The following is a 25,565-nucleotide window of genomic DNA, read 5'->3' as shown; positions in this document are numbered from 1 at the left end:
CCTCTGCTCCAATGAGACGAAGTACAGCAACAAGGGCTCACGTGCCCTCTCATCACACTGTTCACTGTAATGACCACAGCCAGTGTACTTCCGGTCCCAACTGTCCCACGTGCAGTTGCTCCCAAAGGCCCTGAAGTAATGAGAGAGAGCGTTAAGGAGCCTGAACCTTCATGATTTCAATCATCGAACCGGATTGAATGCATATTAATTGTAAATAGAAGATAGGCCACAATTCTAACGGCTTTACAGTAACAGTGGAAGTTAATATTAAGCCATACAGTAACAGGGTTAAATGAAAACGAATCACTTCATTTTGTATAGGCGATGGTTCTCGCTACTGTAGAAATATGCTTGCTGTATTTACAGGCATTAAATGTATACATATTGTGAGGAATTTAAGTTTTAAAGCGCTCCTAGCGATGGATATAATGTGTTACAATATGTTTACTTTTAGAAGGTTTAAACTAAAGGGAGAGTTACTGAATTTGTTGAGCACTGTGAGAGAAACCAGAGAATTTATGACACCGCCATGAAGTCAGAGAGAGGGGGATGTTGCTGAAGAGTTTCTGAGCACAGCCTTCAAGAAGGGGGGTGAATTGGTGAAGGAAGTGGCCGACTGAAGTCCGACGGGTTCAGCCAATCACTGAGCTGATCGATGGGCTAAGGAATGTGTAATATGAGACATTTCAGAGACTTTGGAGGGACAAAGAAACTGAATCCCCGGAGATAACCAGACCTCATCTGGACCATGAGGCGGACACACCAGTCTGTCATGTGGTGTGGATGGGGCCTCTATTTCATGAAATATTACTGCTGATCGTGTAATTCAGTTTGTAACTGCATTTTCTTTTGTTAGTATATTAAATTCCTTTTGATTTAAACTTCAACCAGCTGATTCGGCCCTGCTTAATGATGGAAGAAAGAGAGCAGGGCGGGGGGGAGCTGCCTCTTCTCCTCTGCATGCTTCTTCTCCTCTGGAACAAGGAGGGGGGCTTTTTCCTTCACCTTTTGTTTGAGACATTTTGAACATAACAGTATTATGTGTGTGTGTGTTATGGAGCTAAATCCAGGTCAAAAGTTTCGTTCACTTGAAAAAAAAATGTGAACCTGAAAGTCCAAAAATACAGCAATGTATTCAAAATAAAAATAAGTGAATGAAAAGTTTTTTTGGGTTGAATATAATTTTGATTCAGTTCTGGAATTTTTTCGAATACATTTTTTTTTTTTCAGTTTTCACATTCATATATATTTTGATATTTGAGTTCTTATATTTTTCAGTTTCAGATTTTATATTTTCAGATTCAAATCTTTTTTTTTTGTGTTTCAAATCTTTTTTTCACGTTCAGGTTTTTTTTTTTCAGTTCAGGTTTTTTTTTTTTTCAGTTCAGGTCGTTTTTTTCAGTTCAGACTTTTGACCCAGATCTAACGTGGGGGGCGTGGTATCAACTGAGAGGGGCGTGTCATGAGTGACAGCATAACAACGAGGGCTGAGGAGTTCCTCAACCACGTTGCCTTCAGGTAACGTGGGCACCGCGAGAATTATGATTCAACACTTTCTATTCACCATATTCACGTGATTGAAAGTTTTAAAAAATGACGCTAGTGCCAAAATTCTGTTTAGCAAGCTGTTTTAGCCTCTACTTGGGACGAATCACAGTAAAAGAGCAATAAACTATGCCATATTGGGCCGTTCAACTACCACACTTAATATCTGACGTTTCGCACTGCCACACACCACTGTGAACGCAGCGTAGTGTCCTTGTGATGGCGTCCGCTCCACCTGGACCGCCTGCTGGCGCCAGCGCGCAGGTAAGAAATCGAATTCATTTTTTTATAGATACTAGAAATTATCCTAAATATTATAATGATGATTGTAAGATAGCGTCATACATAAAGGGAGAAGATTTATTTAAGTGGGGATTTCGCCAAAGCTAGAAATTAAGCAAATAGCTTAATGCTGTTAGCTTGTGTTTGTGAATTGTTCCCTCCATACACTGACCAGCTCAAGTCCTTCAATGTGTGTTGTCTTTCGTAACAGAATGTCGACTATAATTCGACAGTGGCTGCAGCTGCACAGAGCCTTATAAATGTGCTCGCACAGAACCTCTCTCAGGGACAGCAAGAGCAAGGAAGAACGCAGCAAGAGCCATCATCTTCTGTAGAACAGGACATGGCCAGGTTTTAGTTTTTATGGAATTTCATTTTTCATGTTAATTTAATGGTAGTTTGACAAGTTCATATGTATATTCATCATATTTTAATCAAATTGTTTTTTTTAATCATGTAGATCTTTCCCTGGGTTTTTCACAAGAAAAGGTAACCGTGGAAAGCGAATGATGCAGAGTCTAAAGACCTGTGGCACAGCATCCACAAAGACCTGGAGGCCTTTTAGTTTCTATGCATACCTGTTTAACATTAATGCAGAGACAACCCCAACCTCCTCTGAAGAGTTTGACCTTGCCCAGGCAGGACTTGGAAAAAGACATCTCAACATGTACAGGGATATGGGCCATGAAGAGGTATTTCATAAAGAAAACGTACTAGTTACAAATTGCACAATTGTTTATATTTGAAACATGCAACTTCATCCTCGTGTTTGGCTTTTCTTCAAGCATGTAGACATCACTTAGTCCCTATGTTATTGTTCTTTTAGTTCTTCAGACTACTACAAGATGAGTATCCTAAGATGCAGGGGCTGACAGGAGGATGGCTACTCTACAAGGCTGCAGGTAGAGAAAACTTGTTATATAAATTCCATTGTAATACATTGCCATTCAAATAAGTAGCCCAAACAAACACAACTGATCTAAACAATGTTGCATTTACAGGTGGGCAGGGTAAAAGGAGACTGATAATGATTCCTCCTGATTCTCATGGCTACACTGGGACCCTAATTCGCAGTGTTACAGGGTCAGGGAGAAACACCCTGTTTATTGTGCCTCTGCAACATGAGTTTGATGTAAATCCATTACCTCCAGATGCCATTGAATTCAAGTATGCCAAAAGCACAATGCCAAACGTGCAAAGTGAGTTTCCCTTTGCAGATTTTGGCCCTCCATGTTCAAGAGTTAGTTTAGTTCATTTTAGTAATGTGTATTGATAATCTAAATCTGCAAAGTAACCAGTAACTAAAGCTCTCAATGAATGTTGTGGAGTAAAACGTACAAGATTTCCCTCTGAAATAGTTGAGTAGAAGTATAAAGTAGCATGGAATGCAAATACTGAAGTAAAGTACAAGTACTTTTAAATAGTACTTAAGTGAAGTTAGTAAATGAAATTAGTTACACTCCACAACTGCATAGACATTATACATACAAATGAGAATTGTTTTTCCTAAACCTCTAGTTCTTAATGAGAACTTTTACAAAGGCCAATCTATATCTCCATTCTATGTAAAAAGACTTAATGTTAACACAGAATGCCATTTATAACCATTGTGGTAGGCCGAAATAGTCGAATATCTCTAAACCTCAGGAAATCACACACATTTGATTACATTTGTTTTGGATCAGCTGTTCTTCTGTGACCGAGAGTACCTCTGTTTATTTCACTTCTTTAAATCTAAAGACCTGCATTGCAGTAAAAAAGGAAAACTACATTTTAAACTGTCGCATAACTTTATTTTTTTCTTCTCTTTGCTTCATAGCTGAAGATCATGAAGAGGACGAAGACGGCCCACGGTCCATCACACCTGCAAGGTTTCTGCAGTGGATCACGGGCCAAGGTTACATCCCACTTCTCCCATCCGAGAAGAAGGATTTTGCTGTGATGCTCAGATTTAACCACGACTGCAGTGCAGACTTTGGGCATCACAGCATCTGTTACCCTGTCGTCTCAGCATGTACAAAGACAATTGCACTACCCGTACGACATATGAGGTCATATGTCGAGTTCAAAAAGGTTATGATGGAGGCTTTTCATCTCGGGCAGGAATTTCACAATGTGTAGACAATTGTCTCTCTCTACCCTCCATTTTTTTTTTTTTTGCCTCCGTTCATGTTTAGCAAAAACTGCTGTTTTAATACTCATGTTCTGAGAAAAGAAAAGTATTTAATTGTAATATTTAAAAATACTTGTTTTGAAAAATGAGTTCCGTACACACAAAAATTGTGTTGACTGTTTATAAAAGAGAACAAAATGTTAAGGTTTGGAATTAAAAAAAGATTTTATACGATTTATTCTTCTTTTTCTTTTTACATGTGGCTTCACTGTTGCCAGTCACAACAAATACAAATTTAAAACACATTCATTGTATACTTGTTAGTGTTAAAGGGGTAAAACCCTTGAAACACAACGTTTGCATTTATGATACATGAGTTAGTACACAGTTCAATACAGCTAAATAAATGTCTCGGCGTAGGACTCAGATGGTCTAGCAACATCAATAGCGGCCCTAAGGCGTGCCATATCCTCCTCACATAGGGGACATGCAATGGGTGGAAGAATCACTCCAGAACTGGTCACATTTTGCTCACTGGCACTGTTGAAATCAAGATCTGCATCCTCGATTTCCTTCATCAAGAAAAAAAAGGCAGATTTATTAATTAAACATTTGTCACATAGAAATCTGAGGACATAAAGTAAAACTATAAAGGTAAGCAGATTTTAAATAGATCAACATGTGAACATAACTGATACTATGCTGATGCAAGTATCAACATAGTATCATTTAATTAGTTTTAATGTGAACAAAGAGATACAAGCCCTGATCAGCATTTGAACACATTTTTGTTCTGTTATCTCTTTCATTAATTTGACGTTGGTGATTGAAAAAAACTTTGACACATCTGTTATTAAGCAATATTCAATTTTCTTACCCCAAATTATAATTGGTAGTGTAATCTAAAGTAAACTAAATTCAGTTGTACCTAGATGTTTTTTCATGGTATAAGTTTTGAGGGCTTCCTTTACAGTGTTGAAAAGCTGTTTTATGCACAATGCTTGTGTCTAAAATAAATTCAAGGAAATGGTGTGAGCTTTGCTATTCTATGAAGTAGAAACACTGGTCAAAACTATAGATGTATAATACTATGTTTGCTTAAAAATAACTTAGATTTGCTACCTCTGCCAGGTCTGGAGCATTAACAGGATTCTGGAGGAGTCCGATTGTCCACAGTTGTTGTGGGGACAGATTTTGCTCTGTCCTTAAAGGATGATTATCCCAACCCATCCTGAAGACATCAAGATCCCTCTGCAGACGTGGAAGAAATGCATGCAAACAAACAGCATGCAAGTTATTACTTAAAACGTATGCAAAGTGAGCCAACTTGGAAGGCGTCTATCATAGCCTAAATTACGTATCAGAATACAACAACAAAGAGGACTGCAAAGGTTATGCTGTGTAAACTAAAGGTCCGTCCACACCAAGAACTATATAACTATAGAGATAACCACAGTGATAACGATGTGAGGATCCACACTGATGAACGACGAAGTTCTGTAAACAGTGACGCCAAGCAACATTTATAAGGCTCTGTGCAGCTGCAGCCACTGTCGAATTATAGTCGACATTCTGTTACGAAAGACAACACACATTGAAGGACTTGAGCTGGTCAGTGTAAGGAGGGAACAATTCACAAACACAAGCTAACAGCATTAAGCTATTTGCTTAATTTCTAGCTTTGGCGAAATCCCCACTTAAATAAATCTTCTCCCTTTATGTATGACGCTATCTTACAATCATCATTATAATATTTAGGATAATTTCTAGTATCTATAAAAAAATGAATTCGATTTCTTACCTGCGCGCTGGCGCCAGCAGGCGGTCCAGGTGGAGCGGACGCCATCACAAGGATACTACGCTGCGTTCACAGTGGTGTGTGGAAGTGCGAAACGTAAGATATTAAGTGTGGTAGTTGAACGGCCCAATATGGCATAGTTTATTGCTCTTTTACTGTGATTCGTCCCAAGTAGAGGCTAAAACAGCTTGCTAAACAGAATTTTGGCACTAGCGTCATTTTTTTAAACTTTCAATCACGTGAATATGGTGAATAGAAAGTGTTGAATCATAATTCTCGCGGTGCCCACGTTACCTGAAGGCAACGTGGTTGAGGAACTCCTCAGCCCTCGTTGTTATGCTGTCACTCATGATGACACGCCCCTCTCAGTTGATACCACGCCCCCCACGTTAGATCTGGGTCAAAAGTCTGAACTGAAAAAAACGACCTGAACTGAAAAAAAAAACCTGAACGTGAAAAAAAGATTTGAAACCCAAAAAAAAAAGATTTGAATCTGAAAATATAAAATATGAAACTGAAAAATATAAGAACTCAAATATCAAAATATATATGAACGTGAAAACTGAAAAAAAAAAATGTATTCGAAAAAATTCCAGAACTGAATCAAAATTATATTCAACCCAAAAAAACTTTTCATTCACTTATTTTTATTTTGAATACATTGCTGTATTTTTGGACTTTCAGGTTCACATTTTTTTTTCAAGTGAACGAAACTTTTGACCTGGATTTAGCTCCATAGTGTGTGCTCATTTGCAATAGTGTTGCGTGTGTCATAGAGCAAAGGTTTGAATCTCCGGGTGAGGCACTCACGCGCTCCCCGTACAAAGAGGTAGCTCTGACACGCAGGTGGTAGCTTAAAACTTATAACTAGTTGTGTTGTGAATCGGGTTAGTCGGTGGGATATTGTGTAGCAACCTGCAGGAACAGCACCTTCCCCATCCCTGAGACTCCAGGACTCCCACACACAATGTGGCCCAACCCTGGCTTGTGTGTGGGTGAAGATAATGCGTCCCTGTGCTGGACAAGTTCAAATAAAGTATAAAGATACAGGGCTCACAAAACACTGAGAGGAGAGGTGCGTATACGGAGCTCTGACTTTGTGTCTGTTGCTAGGGCTACTTAATCAATTCTTGTGTTTTGTGAAACCATAGATCTGTTTTTTATGCTTTGATGCTTGACTTAATAAATTGTTAATACTTGTAGATCGTCTACCGTCTCCCCCCCCACCTCTTTCACCGCTTATGAGTTTGCAGGTATGCTGATTTGTTCTCTCAGCTTCTAGATGACAGGAAATATTTCAACTTCAAGTACAAGTTTGCTCTCTTTGATAACACCACATGGATTTGGCAGCTTAAAATGGTTCATGTGTTCATGGTCACATAAGTTGATTACATTATTGTATTATCTGGTTCTAGTGATACTCTGGAAGTGTATGTCCAGGAGACTCTTTGCTCAATTCTAAAATGTCTTTGTAACCCCTCTGTGTGTGTTTACTGTTTTCCTGCAGACGTCCAGCAGCTGTTGTTGGTTAAAGAAGAGGTTCCCTCTGAGCAGCAGGAGTGGAGCTCCAGTCTGGACCAGGAGGACCCAGAGCCCTCACACATTAAAGAAGAACAGGAGGAACTCTGCACCAATCAGGAAGGAGAGCAGCTTCAAGGTCTGGAGGAGGCTGATGTCAAGTTCTCATTGACTCCTGTGAAGAGTGAAGATGAAGAAGAGGAAGCTCAGTCCTCACAGCTTCATCAAAGACAAACTAAACAGATGGGAACAGAAGCTGATGGAGAAGACTGTGGAGGACCAGAACCAGACAGGAACTTGGATCCAGATAGACATCCAGAACCAGATACTGATGAGAAGACTGGAGAGTCTTCTGACACTGATGAGGGTGGTGATGGGAAGAAGATCAGAGAACCTCAGTCAGGTTTAAACTATGTGAAACCTGATGAAGTCCGTGTCAGTGATTCAAGATGTAGCGCTGGTGAAAAACATTTTAGATGCTCTGAGTGTGAGAAAACATTTGGCCAGAGTGGAACTCTGAACAGACACATGAGAACCCACACAGGAGAAAAGCCTTTCAGCTGCTCAGTCTGTAAGAAATCTTTTAACCGGCGTTCAAATTTACAGAACCACATGAGAACCCACACAGGACAAAAATCTTTCAGCTGCTCAGTCTGTAAGAAATCTTTTAACCGGCGTTCAAATTTACAGAACCACATGAGAACCCACACAGGAGAAAAGCCTTTCAGCTGCTCAGTCTGTAAGAAATCTTTTAACCAGAGTTCAGATTTACAGAACCACATGAGAACCCACACAGGAGAAAAGCCTTTCAGCTGCTCAGTCTGTAAGAAATCTTTTAACCGGCGTTCAAATTTACAGAACCACATGAGAACCCACACAGGAGAAAAGCCTTTCAGCTGCTCAGTCTGTAAGAAATCTTATCGCCAGAGTTCAACTTTACAGAAACACATGAGAACCCACACAGGAGAAAAGCCTTTCAGCTGCTCAGTCTGTAAGAAATCTTTTAACCAGAGTTCAACTTTACAGAGCCACATGAGAACCCACACAGGAGAAAAACCTTTCAGCTGCTCAGTCTGTAAGAAATCTTTTAACCAGAGTTCAACTTTACAGAGCCACATGAGAACCCACACAGGAGAAAAGCCTTTCAGCTGCTCAGTCTGTAAGAAATCTTTTAGCCATCGTTCATATTTACAGATACACATGAGAACCCACACAGGAGAAAAACCTTTCAGCTGCTCAGTCTGTAAGAAATCTTTTAACAGGCGTTCAACTTTACAGAGCCACATGAGAACCCACACAGGAGAAAAACCTTTCAGCTGCTCAGTCTGTAAGAAATCTTTTAACCAGCGTTCAGATTTAAAGAGCCACATGAGAACCCACACAGGAAAGAAACCTTTCAGCTGCTCAGTTTGCTGTGATAGATTTGTGTGCAACAGAGATCTGAAGGTACACATGAATACCCACACAGGAAACAATCCCCTTTAGCTGTTCTGGTTGCAGTAAAGTTTCCGTTTGTGATAAAAGCTTTCAGCACGAGTCACCTCTGAAGTTACACATGATTAACCGCGGTTCAACTACACTGATTTCAATTCAAAAAGTTATTCACTGAATGAGCGCCAACTGTACAGTTTGAAATAGTTTTGATAGTGTGTAATGATACAAATGTTTTTACATGTCCTCATCATATTTTCTGTGAGATATGTTGCTGTTAGAAAGTTCATTTGTCTGGATGTCTGAACACATTGACCTATTTGTTCTCGTACAAAGGTCACTTTTCTATCTTAGTCGGGACAAACAACCGACGTGTTCTTTCTGCAATCAACTGCTTCTTGTTAGACTAAACATTTCTGCCTTAGTCTCCTGTGTGTTATCTGCTCCTCTGTGCCGGCCGGTATAAATACCTTGTTTTGATTCTGCGTCTCTGGAGCATATTCACAGTTCACTGCAATACGTGGTTGTGTTCTCTGTTTGCAAACATTAAATTGACTTTTTGAAACTTTGATCATTCATCAAGACTCTGTTTTTATGTTAAACACTTTGGATTAAACCAATTTCACTTCTGAACTTTTTGAAGGAAATATTCCACAACAGGTGTCACGGATCACAAACCTCACGGTTCGGATCACGGTTCAGGAGTCACGGTTTGGATCAACAAAGAAAAGGGGAGGAGCCAAATATAACTTTGCTTTCCATTTATTAATTAAAGAACTTCAAGAACACTTAAAGCAAAGAACTTTGGGCTATAGTCTTACATGAAAACAAAAATATTGAAGATGTCCAATTTGAAACAAAATTAAATCAACAAATAAAAATAATACATTCAAGAATTCTGTTAAGTTGCAAGTGCAACATGAGGTATGTTGATATCCTCGTCCTTTCATCAATACTGAAAGAAAGAAACAGCCAGTGAGCTGGCTTCCACTGTTTACACTGAACTGAACTGCTCAGCAACAACTTGGGTCTGTGTTTACTTCCTGTCAGGTTATGTCATTCAAATACACAACAATGTTTACCATTACTGTGACATTACTTTCAAAAAGATGAGAATATCTCCATTGTCTGGGGAGAGGGTCGACCTTTCTGTGGTGACTGGAATATTATTGGGCCTGTCTAGCTTCACTCTGACACTTCTGTCAGCACCTGAACCAGGTGTGTGTCTGTGTGACGCTCAGAGGGGGCGTGTCTACAGCGCCTGAACCAGGTGTGTGTCTGTGTGACGCTCACAGAGGGGGCGTGTCTACAGCGCCTGAACCAGGTGTGTGTCTGTGTGATGCTCACAGAGCATTTGTGTCTACAGCATTTTAACCAGATTTAGAAATCCTTTGTTTTCTACACCAGAGTGTCCCCGTCGCTGACATGCCCGATGTTTTGCCGTTGTCGCGTGTCTCTCTCTTTAAATAACGCCTACATACCGTAACGGTTTCGTCCACCACCCTCATCCGTCATTATACGTTACAGGGAAGACAAAATGTTTCCAAACTTGCGACTTAAATGACGCCGCGGCTTCTGACTTTCCTCCGCTCGCCATGACTTCACCGTTAAATGCTTCTAACCTGCTCCGTTCACGTGAACACACTACTGCTTTATATCTGTTCACTGACACTCTGCATTGATATTCGGGGACTTGTTACTTGAAAAGGAACAGCAACAGTCGAACTTTACACACTATGATGATTACACTGTAAAAAAAAAATAGAAATACTGGATTGATCCGCGGTTCACGAGTGATCCGAACCGTGAGGGGTGATCCGAACCGTGAGGGGTGATCCGAACCGTGAGGGGTGATCCGAACGGATCACGGATCGATCCGTGATCCGTGACACCACTAGTTTTGATGATTATATTGATGATTGATTTGATAGTAATGTAAGACAAGAGGGCTTTTGTTGGGTCACATCCAAGTCTAACGAGGGACCCTGAGTACACACTGCGTCATCTTTAACACTGCATTGTGAGCTTATTTGTTTTGGTTAATGTCAAGTCTTAATTTAATGACGATAGCTGCCAAATATATGTAGACGAGCAACGAATACTTCCCACTGAAATGCAGTGAGGTAGAGTCAAGGAGCATAATATGGATATTCTCAAGAGAAGCACCTCAGAGTTTCCACCACTGAACAGTGAAGAATGAGCTGAGGCACAATGAAAACCACTATTGCAGCTACAACTACTGCTGGATCATCATTCCACATCTACAGTCATAAGATTTATGGTTGAAAAGTTAAGATAAACTATATGAGGTAAAATTAGCTTACTTTACACAATAAGGGGAAGCTCAGCGCTTTGAGGATTACCTGAGCCAATCTGCTGCTTTCTCTGCACTGAGGGAGTCTGCTGAGGTTTCAGGACCTTATAAAGCTGCCCTACAGATGCCTCAGTTTGCCATTGCACCAGTCTGGCACTGCTGAGTAGATCCAGAATACACAGAAAGGACTTTGTCTCCCAGATTGCCTGTGAATCACTTTGCATCACCCAGGAGGAGATGGAGGAAACTGAACATCTGGTGGATGCGAGGTAATCCGAGCCCAAATATGCAACTTCACACGTCAATCTCAAAGATAATGATCTACTGGGTAGTGCTTCCTCATTTCTCTTCGTGCTCACCTGACTGGGCAGTAAGAAGAATGGATAAAGTAACATTTATATTGCATGTACAGATCAGACTTGTTGAAATAAACCAAAACAGCTTCTGAACCTTAAGTGGACAGACAACAGGTCCTACAGTCTAATATATTGTTCAGTTATAATGCTGCCTGATGGTTTGAACATTAGCAGTGGGGATAAGAGCTTTAAAATATTTCTAGAAATCATCACGTATTCAGGTGATTTGGTAAAACTGTCAGAAGTTAAACAAGCAAGGATCAACAAGATGTGTCTGTTAAAATGAATCAGCATTTAAGCTCACAATAACTCTTTGAATTTGTATTCCTTTCCGTGGGAAAAGTCTGTGCTGTGCATCTCGAGTATGAATCTTCCCTCACTTAGTGTAGCGGTTTGCTTTCCCAAAACAAAACCTTTTGTGCCATCTAGTGACCACAAGACCAGCTATACACGCTAGCGTAATTACTAGATGTGACCACTGGAGGGCAGCATTTGTTTCTAACGCAACACGACCAGCTGTCACTCAGCAGTCCTCTCTCCTTTTTCGTTTTTTGCAAAGTGTCATTTCTTAGGGCATCTTTGAGTGAGAAGCAGCTGGCAACGGATGGGGAAAAATAAATGTATAAAGCTCTTCTATTCATCATAAACAGCTAATGAGGTGCCCTAGAGCAAGGCACTTAACAGCCAACTGGTCCAGTGGAGCTGCTGAGTGGTTAAAAGTGGCAGACTGTGGTGCAAGCTGCAGGTCCTGGCTGTGAATGTGCGTAACTGGTTTGTAACGATGCAGGACAACAGTGACAATGCGCAACCAAAAACAACAGGTGATGAATGCATTACTTAAGACTACAGAACGAGATGTTTATTTTTTTTAACTGCATTTAGCCATTTCAGTCAACATATGCTGAGGCATTTTCATTACTTTGTGAAAATATTTTACAGATTTAAAAAGTCAGTGTTGTAACTTCATTAAAAAAACAAAACAAGACAAACAATCCAAAGACTCACTTCTTTATTACCACATATTTAAAAATGACACAAACAGTATGAACAAAAATCTTCCAGAAGTCTGATAACATACAGCCTTTTCATAGGAAAAGTAGGTTTTCACACCATGAACATTTTAACACGAGAACATTACTTTTTCAAGTCGACAGCGAGGGTCTATTTGTTATTTTTGGTCTCTTTTAACCGCCAGACACTTCACTTTCAATATCTATAAACCAGTGAGTATCAGAGATTACCTTTACATGTTGAAGCCTTAAGTTAACATCTCTGAATGTGCAGTAAATGGACATGTATTTCTACATCTCATGTCACCTCACATTGCTCCCATTGTACCCGATTATACGGTTGCGTAACATACCACACAGATACAGGGACATACAGTAGCTGGTAGAATGGTTGATAACTTCATCCATAGTGCAGGCATACATATCAGAACATCAGTTCTTTCAGCGTAATAGGTCAGAGGAAGATGAGGCCATTTCTAAAGTGACTTTTTGCCTTATTAATCTTATTCACTTTCTGATTTACACCACTGAACTACAATACTACTTAAAGCAACAGTGTGTAGCATTTATAGGAATCTATTGGCAGAAATGGATTATAATACGAATAAGAATGTTTTCTTAAAAATGTGTAATAATCAACCGAAAATTGAAAAGAATCTCTGTGTTTTTGCTACCTTAAAATGAGCTGTTTTTTAATCTAAATCGGGGGTTGGGTCGTCTTCACAGTGTACGCCATGTTTGTACAGGAGCCCAGAAGGGACAAAGCAAACACTGGCGCTGATGGGGCCATTCACATTTTCACATTGGCCACCGTAGTTTTCCTATTCTCTTAGCACACGGGAGACGTTTCCATTGGTCGCAATCTGCAACCTCACCGCTAGATGTCCCCAAATCCTTCACACCCCAGCTTTGAAAGTCACGTCACTGTCCTCCACAACTGTTGCTTTTCCCAGGTGAGCAGGCTGTGCAGACTGAGGTGCCGGTCCGCTCTCGCACGAACTTGAAGTCAGTTTTGCATCTCAGAGCTTTTGGTCAAGTCAGTGGAGTATTCTGTGGAGGTATCTCTCTGAGTTGTTCTCTCCTCCTCTCCTCAGTCCTGAGCTGGTTCTGACTGGTCTCTCCGAAGTCCCTGCAGGGCCCTGGCTCTCAGTTAGTACCCCTGTGGCCGCTGTACCTCTTCCTGTTGTCCCTATGGAGGTGTGTCGGCGTGTCTCTGGACTGCTGTGTGCTCCTCCGGCCTCAGACACACTCTCCTCCCCGGGATCCTTCCCCTGGCTGCTTGGCGAGCTCTCTCCGATCCTGAACATAAATGTTGTTGAAAACAATATGGATGCCACATAATATTTAAAAAAGTCACGATGATGAATGATCTGAATGTATATGAAATCAGAATCACACCAGCAGTTTTGCTACCTGAGGTGATTGAAGGCTCGTAGCCAGTGTGAGCCCAACACCTCTCTCCCGTTGGCCCTTAGTCCTCTCCGGTGACTCCGGGTCCTCAGTCCTTTCAAAGCCTGAGCCAGTTCAGCCTCATCTCCGTGACCCCAGACCAGCTGGGCCCTCTGCTCCGCATCTTGATCCCCCGCTGACCTGAATAGTCTCTGTAGCTGCCACAGATTCACGTCGCTGAAAATGTTCGCAGAGCCAGCCTTCCTACTCCTCCTCTCAGCCAGCCGCCACAGCGAGGAAGGGCCCGCTCCTAATCATTGTCTTTAACAGCAAATACACACGTTTTATGTCACTCTCACACGGAGCCATCTAAAAATACATATTACAGGGAGGAACTGAGACAGAGCTCCAGTATTTATCCCACTATGACTACGTCCTCCTCAGTGAACTCATAGAAGGGAACCTCCAGCTTTAGAGGAGCAGGTCCCTTTCTTATCCTTCCTGAAGCATCGTAGTGGGAGCCATGGCACGGACAGTAGTAGCCTCCGAAGTCTCCGGCGTTGGCGATGGGCACACAACCCAGATGGGTGCACACACCGAGGACGATGATCCAGCGGGGGTTAATCACTCTATCCTTGTCATGCTGTGTGTGTTTGTGTGTGCAATCATAATTCCACATGTTTGAAACCCTTTTCCCCTGTAGGCGGTGCTGTCGGAGGCCTTCTGGGCTGCTGGCTGACCAGTGGACAGTTCAAACCGCTGCCTCAGATCATAATGGAGCTCAGTCCTCAGCAGCAGCAGAAGCTTTATGGTATCTTCTGGCCGTGCTGGGAGTCATTCAGTGGACAGATTTGGCTCAGCTAACTGCTCTAGTGATTGGCAACGCCACCCTGAAGCAGCAGCTGACGGCGACCCTTCTCGGGTACATCTCCAAGGAGCTCCAGGCGCAGGTGCACTACGTGGATTAGTGTCTGTGGAAGAACTGGGATACTCTGACTCAGGGGCCCACATGCTCAGAAGGTCTTTTGAAAAGAATGTGAACTGTTTGTATGACGATGGAGAGACTCTTTGTCAAATATGAAATCACATTTTGTAAATTTGCACAGACGCCATCACAGTCTTGGTTACAGGTTACTGTGAAAACAGCTGAATACCTGGATTCATTTATTATTGGAAGTACACTCATCAGATGAAGGAATTATTTATTCATCAATGGCACTGTTAATCATATAAGAGACAAAGTGGTTCTGTTTGTGATTACGGTTTTATACAAAATGTATAAATACATTTGACACACCACATGAACCATCACACAGGGGAGGAACGATGGAGCTTTCATCCTATCTTTATCCAAGAGCGTGTTCTTTCAATTTGAGAGCATCGCTCATTGAGTCCATGCTCAGATTTGGTACTGTCTTTAGCTTGATCCACTAATTGAGTTTTTATTTTCTAGTTCGTGTTGGTTTTCTAGAGGGGGCCGGGGACACGCTCACCTGGAAGAAAATGTTGTACATTTTAAAGTTAAATGCAGCAGTCTGGTGCACTCTGAGACCAACATAGAACATGAACATAATTCATGCTGAAAGTAACGCAGTTTAAACTGACAAATGCAGGAAGGACAGCTGGCAAGAAATCACTAACTGTCATTCTGTAAATTAACCGATTTATAATATCACTGCTTCATCTATAACGCGATAGATCTGACTATAATAACACGTGTATTCACGTCAATGTTTTACTTTGATGTATTCTTATTCTTTCAGCCGAGACCCCAGCGATGTGAAACTGACTTTTGGGCAAATCAATCAAAATATATATAAATATAATTCTAAGCAGTAAGGAAGTTTCCTTCCATCACTTAAAATCACCCACACCAAACATTAAAGTAGCCGGAGACTGTAAGACACGACTCAAGAAGCCGACACACGTCAGTGAATGTGTGATGAGAGAATATTTACACATTTATTTTCTATTTACTCCCAAGTCTGTTTGGCACCACTAAGGCTACAGCTGAAAGAACAAGGCTAAAATATTGTCATACACGCCATGAAAACACATCTGCAACACATTAATTTACCATCATACACACATGTACTTATAGTCAGATCTATCGTGCTCTAAATGAAGCAGTGATGTCATAAATCTGTTAATTTACTAATTCACACAGTCTGAGATTTATTGCCAGCTGTCTTTTTTTTGCATTTGTCAGTTTAAACTGTGATTATGTAATATTCATCAACGGTGCACGTACCGAGCTCTGATTGGTCAGTGTGTATTTGAAGAAAATGAATTAAATCACACGTTGCTGAGGGAGCAGAGGGGCAGAAAACGGTCTGAAGGCAATTCATTGGTGATATTTTGTCTTCAATAAATAAATGTTGGAAAACAATCACTTGAGTCGTCTCGTTCCACGACCCACAACTGTTACATATGTACCAGATGGAAGGTCACTGAAGATACGAGTAATGATATACTATTTTATTAGTTTAAGGGGATTTTGTTACCCACCAAGTTGCAGCGAAACCGGATGTTCCTCGTAGAACCTGTCTGAATGGACTTTTATCTGTTCACCTTTTCTTCTGGATGGTTCTCCTCTGACTCATCTCCCGAGTCAAAACCACACCCATTAATGCATTGCTTGGTGAAATCCAGGCAACTGCCATTACATGTGAGGAGAACTGAGTCAGCACTATCACACTGGATTAGAATTCAGGGTGCACTTAACGGAAACACAGCATCGACTGTCCTGTACAATGGTTGGGAGTACTCGACATTCTCTGGTAAAAGCTTTGGATGGGACATCTTGGCAGGAAATTTGGAATAATGACAATAAGGGTAGAAATTACAACACAATTCAGACATCAGTCAGAGTGAGAAGTGATGGAAGTAAAAGTAGAAAAGAAGATGTTACTTTCAGATTCAGGTTCGGACATACAGGACTCAATGACACATTATACACATCATGAAAAAGACAGAGTGGGATAAATGTGAGATATGCAACTGTAAAGACACTGTAGAACATGTGCTGATAGAGTGGAGGAAGTTCAGGGTGGAAAGAGAAAGACTGAAGAACAGAGTGGTAGATACAGGAAGGGAGTGGAGCATCAAAGGACTGTTAGAGACAGGGGACAAACAAGTTCAGCTTAAAAGGGTTTTATTTAATATGTTGAATGGAACGGGTTAAAAGGCCAGAATATGACTGCAATATGAAGTTTATTTCTAATTGTTTCATTATATTTATAAATGACATTATTATTGTGTTTAAATGATAACTGTCATGAAGTCATGATGTTACACACTCCGGTCCAGTAGGTGGCGCCTTAAACATTGGTTTGTAGTCCGCCATTAAAGTGAAAGAAGAAGAATGAGAAGAAGACGAAGAAGAAGGAGGAGAGGAAGAAGAAGAGGACGAGGACTAATCTCGTGGTAGCCTATAAAGCTATTGAAGTTAGCTTAGCATGCTACCTGGAAACAGACGGACGGGGACGGAAGTGACCAACACAGCGCTAGTCAGAGTTTAATGAGAGTAAACGGTGTTTTTAACGGAGTTCGTCTGGAGGACAACTTTCTGTGGTTTAGTGAAAATGTCTAAAGTAGAAATGTTGAGATCTTTAATCAACCAGCGACTAACTGCGGCTGATGAAGAGATATTTGGTCTGTTTGAAAGAACGATAGCAGAGTACGAGGAGGAACTCTCTCGTTCAAAAGAGGCGAATAAGCGACAACGGGAACTTCTGGACGCTGTTCTCAACCCGGAAATCCGGATACAAAGAGCACGTAGGTTCACTTTATTTAACACTGTTCATGCTCCGGCTGATAACTTGTAATGTAGTGTGGAGTGAGACTCTGTTGCAATTCGTCGTTTTCTTCTTCTCCTGATTGAATACCTGCAAACGTGTCGCTTTTCGGCGAAATAAGCAGTTTTGACTCAAAATATATCATCCACGTGAGTGTAACGTTAGATCCGTAGTTTTTATTTGTTTGGGGGGGGGGGGTCAACTGGCCAGCCAGCGTTTCTCAGATTTGAGTGAGACAAGGAGAACATGTGATGTCGTGATCTTCGCAATAAAACATATTTGATGCGACACGTGTCGAGTCCTGGCCAATCAGCGTTAAGATGTCTACACCGTCTTCATTTCCCTCGTTAAAGTTTAAGTTCCGTTACCGTTCAGACTTGTTGGGTTAAGTTAACGTCCACTGCATGCGGAACTTTGTCAACGGCTAACGCTCATCATTATCAAGATTTAGGAGGAAAAAGCGTAACGTGATGAAACATGAATCACCCTCCGTGTTCCGGTTCAGTCCACGCGGTCACTCGTTAACGTTAAACCGGAACAACGGCGGTTCTGGTTTTTTTTGTTTAACTCAAAGTAGAATGAGGCGATTTCGTGGTGATAATAACTTGAAACATGAGGCCCAGATACTGATGAGATGAAGAGGATGTTGTGTGTGTGTAGCGCAGCTTGACGCAGGGCTGAGATGTGAGTGGAGCTGGGCCTGGATAAAGGTGGAGGTCTAAACAGACGTGAAGAGAGAGCAGTACAGCTTCCCGCTGTCAGTGTTTTAAATGCATTGATAAGGCAGGGTATGCTAACTGCAGCCTCTGCTCCAATGAGACGAAGTACAGCAACAAGGGCTCACGTGCCCTCTCATCACACTGTTCACTGTAATGACCACAGCCAGTGTACTTCCGGTCCCAACTGTCCCACGTGCAGTTGCTCCCAAAGGCCCTGAAGTAATGAGAGAGAGCGTTAAGGAGCCTGAACCTTCATGATTTCAATCATCGAACCGGATTGAATGCATATTAATTGTAAATAGAAGATAGGCCACAATTCTAACGGCTTTACAGTAACAGTGGAAGTTAATATTAAGCCATACAGTAACAGGGTTAAATGAAAACGAATCACTTCATTTTGTATAGGCGATGGTTCTCGCTACTGTAGAAATATGCTTGCTGTATTTACAGGCATTAAATGTATACATATTGTGAGGAATTTAAGTTTTAAAGCGCTCCTAGCGATGGATATAATGTGTTACAATATGTTTACTTTTAGAAGGTTTAAACTAAAGGGAGAGTTACTGAATTTGTTGAGCACTGTGAGAGAAACCAGAGAATTTATGACACCGCCATGAAGTCAGAGAGAGGGGGATGTTGCTGAAGAGTTTCTGAGCACAGCCTTCAAGAAGGGGGGTGAATTGGTGAAGGAAGTGGCCGACTGAAGTCCGACGGGTTCAGCCAATCACTGAGCTGATCGATGGGCTAAGGAATGTGTAATATGAGACATTTCAGAGACTTTGGAGGGACAAAGAAACTGAATCCCCGGAGATAACCAGACCTCATCTGGACCATGAGGCGGACACACCAGTCTGTCGTGTGGTGTGGATGGGGCCTCTATTTCATGAAATATTACTGCTGATAGTGTAATTCAGTTTGTAACTGCATTTTCTTTTGTTAGTATATTAAATTCCTTTTGATTTAAACTTCAACCAGCTGATTCGGCCCTGCTTAATGATGGAAGAAAGAGAGCAGGGCGGGGGGGAGCTGCCTCTTCTCCTCTGCATGCTTCTTCTCCTCTGGAACAAGGAGGGGGGCTTTTTCCTTCACCTTTTGTTTGAGACATTTTGAACATAACAGTATTATGTGTGTGTGTTATGGAGCTAAATCCAGGTCAAAAGTTTCGTTCACTTGAAAAAAAAATGTGAACCTGAAAGTCCAAAAATACAGCAATGTATTCAAAATAAAAATAAGTGAATGAAAAGTTTTTTTGGGTTGAATTATAGTCGATTGAATTATAGTCGAATTATAGTCGACATTCTGTTACGAAAGACAACACACATTGAAGGACTTGAGCTGGTCAGTGTATGGAGGGAACAATTCACAAACACAAGCTAACAGCATTAAGCTATTTGCTTAATTTCTAGCTTTGGCGAAATCCCCACTTAAATAAATCTTCTCCCTTTATGTATGACGCTATCTTACAATCATCATTATAATATTTAGGATAATTTCTAGTATCTATAAAAAAATGAATTCGATTTCTTACCTGCGCGCTGGCGCCAGCAGGCGGTCCAGGTGGAGCGGACGCCATCACAAGGACACTACGCTGCGTTCACAGTGGTGTGTGGAAGTGCGAAACGTCAGATATTAAGTGTGGTAGTTGAACGGCCCAATATGGCATAGTTTATTGCTCTTTTACTGTGATTCGTCCCAAGTAGAGGCTAAAACAGCTTGCTAAACAGAATTTTGGCACTAGCGTCATTTTTTAAAACTTTCAATCACGTGAATATGGTGAATAGAAAGTGTTGAATCATAATTCTCGCGGTGCCCACGTTACCTGAAGGCAACGTGGTTGAGGAACTCCTCAGCCCTCGTTGTTATGCTGTCACTCATGATGACACGCCCCTCTCAGTTGATACCACGCCCCCCACGTTAGATCTGGGTCAAAAGTCTGAACTGAAAAAAACGACCTGAACTGAAAAAAAAACCTGAACGTGAAAAAAATATTTGAAACCCAAAAAAAAAAGATTTGAATCTGAAAATATAAAATATGAAACTGAAAAATATAAGAACTCAAATATCAAAATATATATGAACGTGAAAACTGAAAAAAAAAAATGTATTCGAAAAAATTCCAGAACTGAATCAAAATTATATTCAACCCAAAAAAACTTTTCATTCACTTATTTTTATTTTGAATACATTGCTGTATTTTTGGACTTTCAGGTTCACATTTTTTTTTCAAGTGAACGAAACTTTTGACCTGGATTTAGCTCCATAGTGTGTGCTCATTTGCAATAGTGTTGCGTGTGTCATAGAGCAAAGGTTTGAATCTCCGGGTGAGGCACTCACGCGCTCCCCGTACAAAGAGGGAGCTCTGACACGCAGGTGGTAGCTTAAAACTTATAACTAGTTGTGTTGTGAATCGGGTTAGTCGGTGGGATATTGTGTAGCAACCTGCAGGAACAGCACCTTCCCCATCCCTGAGACTCCAGGACTCCCACACACAATGTGGCCCAACCCTGGCTTGTGTGTGGGTGAAGATAATGCGTCCCTGTGCTGGACAAGTTCAAATAAAGTATAAAGATACAGGGCTCACAAAACACTGAGAGGAGAGGTGCGTATACGGAGCCCTGACTTTGTGTCTGTTGCTAGGGCTACTTAATCAATTCTTGTGTTTTGTGAAACCATAGATCTGTTTTTTATGCTTTGATGCTTGACTTAATAAAGTGTTAATACTTGTAGATCGTCTACCGTCCCCCCCCCCCCCCCCCCCCGCCTCATTCACCGCTTATGAGTTTGCAGGTATGCTGATTTGTTCTCTCAGCTTCTAGATGACAGGAGATATTTCAACTTAAAGTACAAGTTTGTTCTCTTTGATAACACCACATGGATTTGGCAGCTTAAAATGGTTCATGTGTTCATGGTCACATAAGTTGATTACATTATTGTATTATCTGGTTCTAGTGATACTCTGGAAGTGTATGTCCAGGAGACGATTTGCTCAATTCTAAAATGTCTTTGTAACCCCTCTGTGTGTGTTTACTGTTTTCCTGCAGACGTCCAGCAGCTGTTGTTGGTTAAAGAAGAGGTTCCCTCTGAGCAGCAGGAGTGGCGCTCCAGTCTGGACCAGGAGGACCCAGAGCCCTCACACATTAAAGAAGAACAGGAGGAACTCTGCACCAGTCAGGAAGGAGAGCAGCTTCAAGGTCTGGAGGAGGCTGATGTCAAGTTCTCATTGACTCCTGTGAAGAGTGAAGATGAAGAAGAGGAAGCTCAGTCCTCACAGCTTCATCAAATACAAACTAAACTGATGGGAACAGAAGCTGATGGAGAAGACTGTGGAGGACCAGAACCAGACAGGAACTTGGATCCAGATAGACATCCAGAACCAGATACTGATGAGAAGACTGGAGAGTCTTCTGACTCTGATGAGGGTGGTGATGGGAAGAAGACCAGAGAACCTCAGTCAGGTTTAAACTATGTGAAACCTGATGAAGTCCGTGTCAGTGATTCAAGATGTAGCGCTGGTGAAAAACATTTTAGATGCTCTGAGTGTGAGAAAACATTTGGCAAGAGTGGAACTCTGAACAGACACATGAGAACTCACACAGGAGAAAAACCTTTCAGCTGCTCAGTCTGTAAGAAATCTTTTCAACAGAGTTCACATTTACAGAGACACATGAGAACCCACACAGGAGAAAAACCTTTCAGCTGCTCAGTCTGTAAGAAATCTTACAGCCAGAGTTCACATTTACAGAACCACATGAGAACCCACACAGGAGAAAATCCTTTCAGCTGCTCAGTCTGTAAGAAATCTTACAGCCAGAGTTCACATTTACAGTACCACATGAGAACTCACACAGGAGAAAATCCTTTCAGCTGCTCAGTCTGTAAGAAATCTTTTAACTATCATTCAAATTTACAGAGACACATGATAACCCACACAGGAGAAAAACCTTTCAGCTGCTCAGTCTGTAAAAAATCTTTTAACCAGAGTTCAACTTTACAGGGCCACATGAGAACCCACACAGGAGAAAATCCTTTCAGCTGCTCAGTCTGTAAGAAATCTTTTAACAGGCGTTCACATTTACAGAGACACATGAGAACCCACACAGGAGAAAATCCTTTCAGCTGCTCAGTCTGTAAGAAATCTTTTAACCAGAGTTCAACTTTACAGATACACATGAGAACCCACACAGGAGAAAAACCTTTCAGCTGCTCAGTCTGTAAGAAATCTTACAGCCAGAGTTCAAATTTAAAGAGCCACATGAGAACCCACACAGGAAAGAAACCTTTCAGCTGCTCAGTTTGCTGTGATAGATTTGTGCACAACAGAGATCTGAAGGTACACATGAATACCCACACAGGAAACAATCCCCTTTAGCTGTTCTGGTTGCAGTAAAGTTTCCGTTTGTGATAAAAGCTTTCAGCACGAGTCACCTCTGAAGTTACACATGATTAACCGCGGTTCAACTACACTGATTTCAATTCAAAAAGTTATTCACTGAATGAGCGCCAACTGTACAGTTTGAAATAGTTTTGATAGTGTGTAATGATAAAAATGTTTTTACATGTCCTCATCATATTTTCTGTGAGATATGTTGCTGTTAGAAAGTTCATTTGTCTGGATGTCTGAACACATTGACCTATTTGTTCTCGTACAAAGGTCACTTTTCTATCTTAGTCGGGACAAACAACCGACGTGTTCTTTCTGCAATCAACTGCTTCTTGTTAGACTAAACATTTCTGCCTTAGTCTCCTGTGTGTTATCTGCTCCTCTGTGCCGGCCGGTATAAAAACCTTGTTTTGATTCTGCGTCTCTGGAGCATATTCACAGTTCACTGCAATACGTGGTTGTGTTCTCTGTTTGCAAACATTAAATTGACTTTTTGAAACTTTGATCATTCATCAAGACTCTGTTTTTATGTTAAACACTTTGGATTAAACCAATTTCACTTCTGAACTTTTTGAAGGAAATATTCCACAACAGGTGTCACGGATCACAAACCTCACGGTTCGGATCACGGTTCAGGAGTCACGGTTTGGATCAACAAAGAAAAGGGGAGGAGCCAAATATAACTTTGCTTTCCATTTATTAATTAAAGAACTTCAAGAACACTTAAAGCAAAGAACTTTGGGCTATAGTCTTACATGAAAACAAAAATATTGAAGATGTCCAATTTGAAACAAAATTAAATCAACAAATAAAAATAATACATTCAAGAATTCTGTTAAGTTGCAAGTGCAACATGAGGTATGTTGATATCCTCGTCCTTTCATCAATACTGAAAGAAAGAAACAGCCAGTGAGCTGGCTTCCACTGTTTACACTGAACTGAACTGCTCAGCAACAACTTGGGTCTGTGTTTACTTCCTGTCAGGTTATGTCATTCAAATACACAACAATGTTTACCATTACTGTGACATTACTTTCAAAAAGATGAGAATATCTCCATTGTCTGGGGAGAGGGTCGACCTTTCTGTGGTGACTGGAATATTATTGGGCGTGTCTAGCTTCACTCTGACACTTCTGTCAGCACCTGAACCAGGTGTGTGTCTGTGTGACGCTCAGAGGGGGCGTGTCTACAGCGCCTGAACCAGGTGTGTGTCTGTGTGATGCTCACAGAGGGGGCGTGTCTACAGCACCTGCCCCAGGTGTGTGTCCATGTGACTCTCACAGAGGGGGCGTGTCTACAGCACCGGACTAAGAATCACTCCGCCTTGGTGAAAGCAGTCTTTTCCTTCTCATAGAGGTCTGGAACAGCTTCACACTGAAGTGGGTGCGTGAGTGGACTTCGTAGCGTGGCTCAAGCATTTTAACCAGATTTAGAAATCCTTTGTTTTCTACACCGGAGTGTCCCCGTCGCTGACATGCCCGATGTTTTGCCGTTGTCGTGTGTCTCTCTTTAAATAACGCCTACATACCGTAACGGTTTCGTCCACCACCCTCATCCGTCATTATACTGTAATGTTCCACTTACAGAGTCGGAGACAGGGTCCTTTCAATAGGTTTATTCAACACAACCGTCACTCTTATTTCCGAGTCTCTAGCGAACATTAGTCGTCAAACTACTCCAGTGTTACACAACAACAACAACAACAACACTCCTTCCGGTTCCGGTCTAACCCCACAATCACTAGCTACCGACACAGAACCGGCAAACCCACTTTACAGGGTCGCTACACTACCCCCCCACTACAAAGTTCCTTGCCCTCAAGGAACAACCCGAGCAACGTAAACAATGCACATAAACACTCCCACCCCATGCTGACGGGAAAACACGAGTACATTTTCTTTTTGTTATGTTTTCTTTTTATAATTTTTCCTGCTCCTTGAATGTCATGAGCCACTGCAGAGCAGAGTGGTCCGTCCTCACCGTGAACGGCAGGCCACACAGATAGTACTTGAAGTGCCTGATTGACAGCACCACTGCCAAGAGCTCCCTGCGGGTAACGCAGTAGCGGCGTTCAGCTTTGTTGAACGCCCGGCTGAAGTACGCCACCACTCGCTCTCCCTCGGGTCCCGCCTGGGAAAGCACTCCTCCGACGCCTGCTCCGCTAGCGTCCGTGTCCAGCCTGAAGGGTAAGCTGGGGTCGGGTGGGGCGAGCACTGGAGCCTCAGTCAGTGCGCACCGAAGGCTGCTGAACGCCGTCTGGCATTGCTCTGTCCACGAAAAGTCTCTGTCTTTCTGCAGCAGCTGAAACAGGGGCGCAGCAGTGCAAGCAAACCCTCGCACAAACCTTCTGTAGTATGAGGCCAGGCCCAAAAAACTCTTCAGCTGTTTTTGGTTGGTGGGGATGGGCCAGTCAGTGACTGCCTGCACCTTTTCCTGCATGGTGCTGATGCCTTCTCCCCCTACCCGGTGTCCCAAAAAGGACACCTCTCTCTGCATGAAGTGACACTTATCCGGGTGCAACTTCAGGCCTGCTGCTCTGATCTTTTCCAGCACCACCCGTAGTGACGCCAGGGCTTGCTCGAATGAGTTACCATGAACCAGGATGTCGTCGAGGTAAACCAGACACTGCTGACGTGGAACCCCTTCCAACACCTTTTCCCTCAACCTCGCGAAGGTGGCAGGGGCATTACAAAGTCCAAAGCTAAGGACCTTGAACTGCCACAGTCCCCGTCCGGTGCAGAAAGCTGTTTTAGGCCGGGCCTCCGGGGCGAGTGGCACCTGGTAATACCCACTGCGGAGGTCCAAGGAGGAGAACCACGAGGACCACGAGACCAGGTCCAGAGACTCGTCAATGCGGGGCAGTGGGTATGAATCCTTCTTTGTTACTCCATTTACAGGCCTGTAGTCAGAGC

General features: G+C 42.0%; 1 protein-coding gene across 1 annotated transcript; it reads left to right on the top strand.

The window, feature by feature from the left end:
• Positions 1 to 2,418: 2,418 nt before the first annotated feature.
• On the top strand, positions 2,419 to 4,008 carry LOC306786161 (uncharacterized protein). Its single transcript, XM_079280842.1, has 4 exons — positions 2,419 to 2,519; positions 2,654 to 2,729; positions 2,829 to 3,026; positions 3,647 to 4,008. Exons 1-4 carry the CDS (start codon positions 2,493 to 2,495, stop codon positions 3,946 to 3,948), a joined length of 603 nt encoding a protein of 200 aa, XP_079136968.1. The 5' UTR covers positions 2,419 to 2,492; the 3' UTR covers positions 3,949 to 4,008.
• Positions 4,009 to 25,565: the final 21,557 nt, after the last annotated feature.

Source organism: Melanostigma gelatinosum, assembly GCF_949748355.1.
Source record: "Melanostigma gelatinosum genome assembly, chromosome: 12".
Classification (NCBI taxonomy): Eukaryota; Metazoa; Chordata; class Actinopteri; order Perciformes; family Zoarcidae; genus Melanostigma; species Melanostigma gelatinosum.
The sequence above is the reverse complement of the archived record's forward strand: the minus strand, read 5'-3'. Positions and strand labels throughout refer to the sequence as shown.

What these genes read in the sequence shown, in the direction of transcription:
- LOC306786161 (XM_079280842.1), top strand. Translation starts at nt 2,493, where the DNA reads ATGTACAGGGATATGGGCCATGAAGAG. An exon ending in GCTACTCTACAAGGCTGCAG is followed by an intron (nt 2,730 to 2,828) that starts GTAGAGAAAACT and finishes TTGCATTTACAG; the next exon opens with GTGGGCAGGGTAAAAGGAGA. An exon ending in CACAATGCCAAACGTGCAAA is followed by an intron (nt 3,027 to 3,646) that starts GTGAGTTTCCCT and finishes TTTGCTTCATAG; the next exon opens with CTGAAGATCATGAAGAGGAC.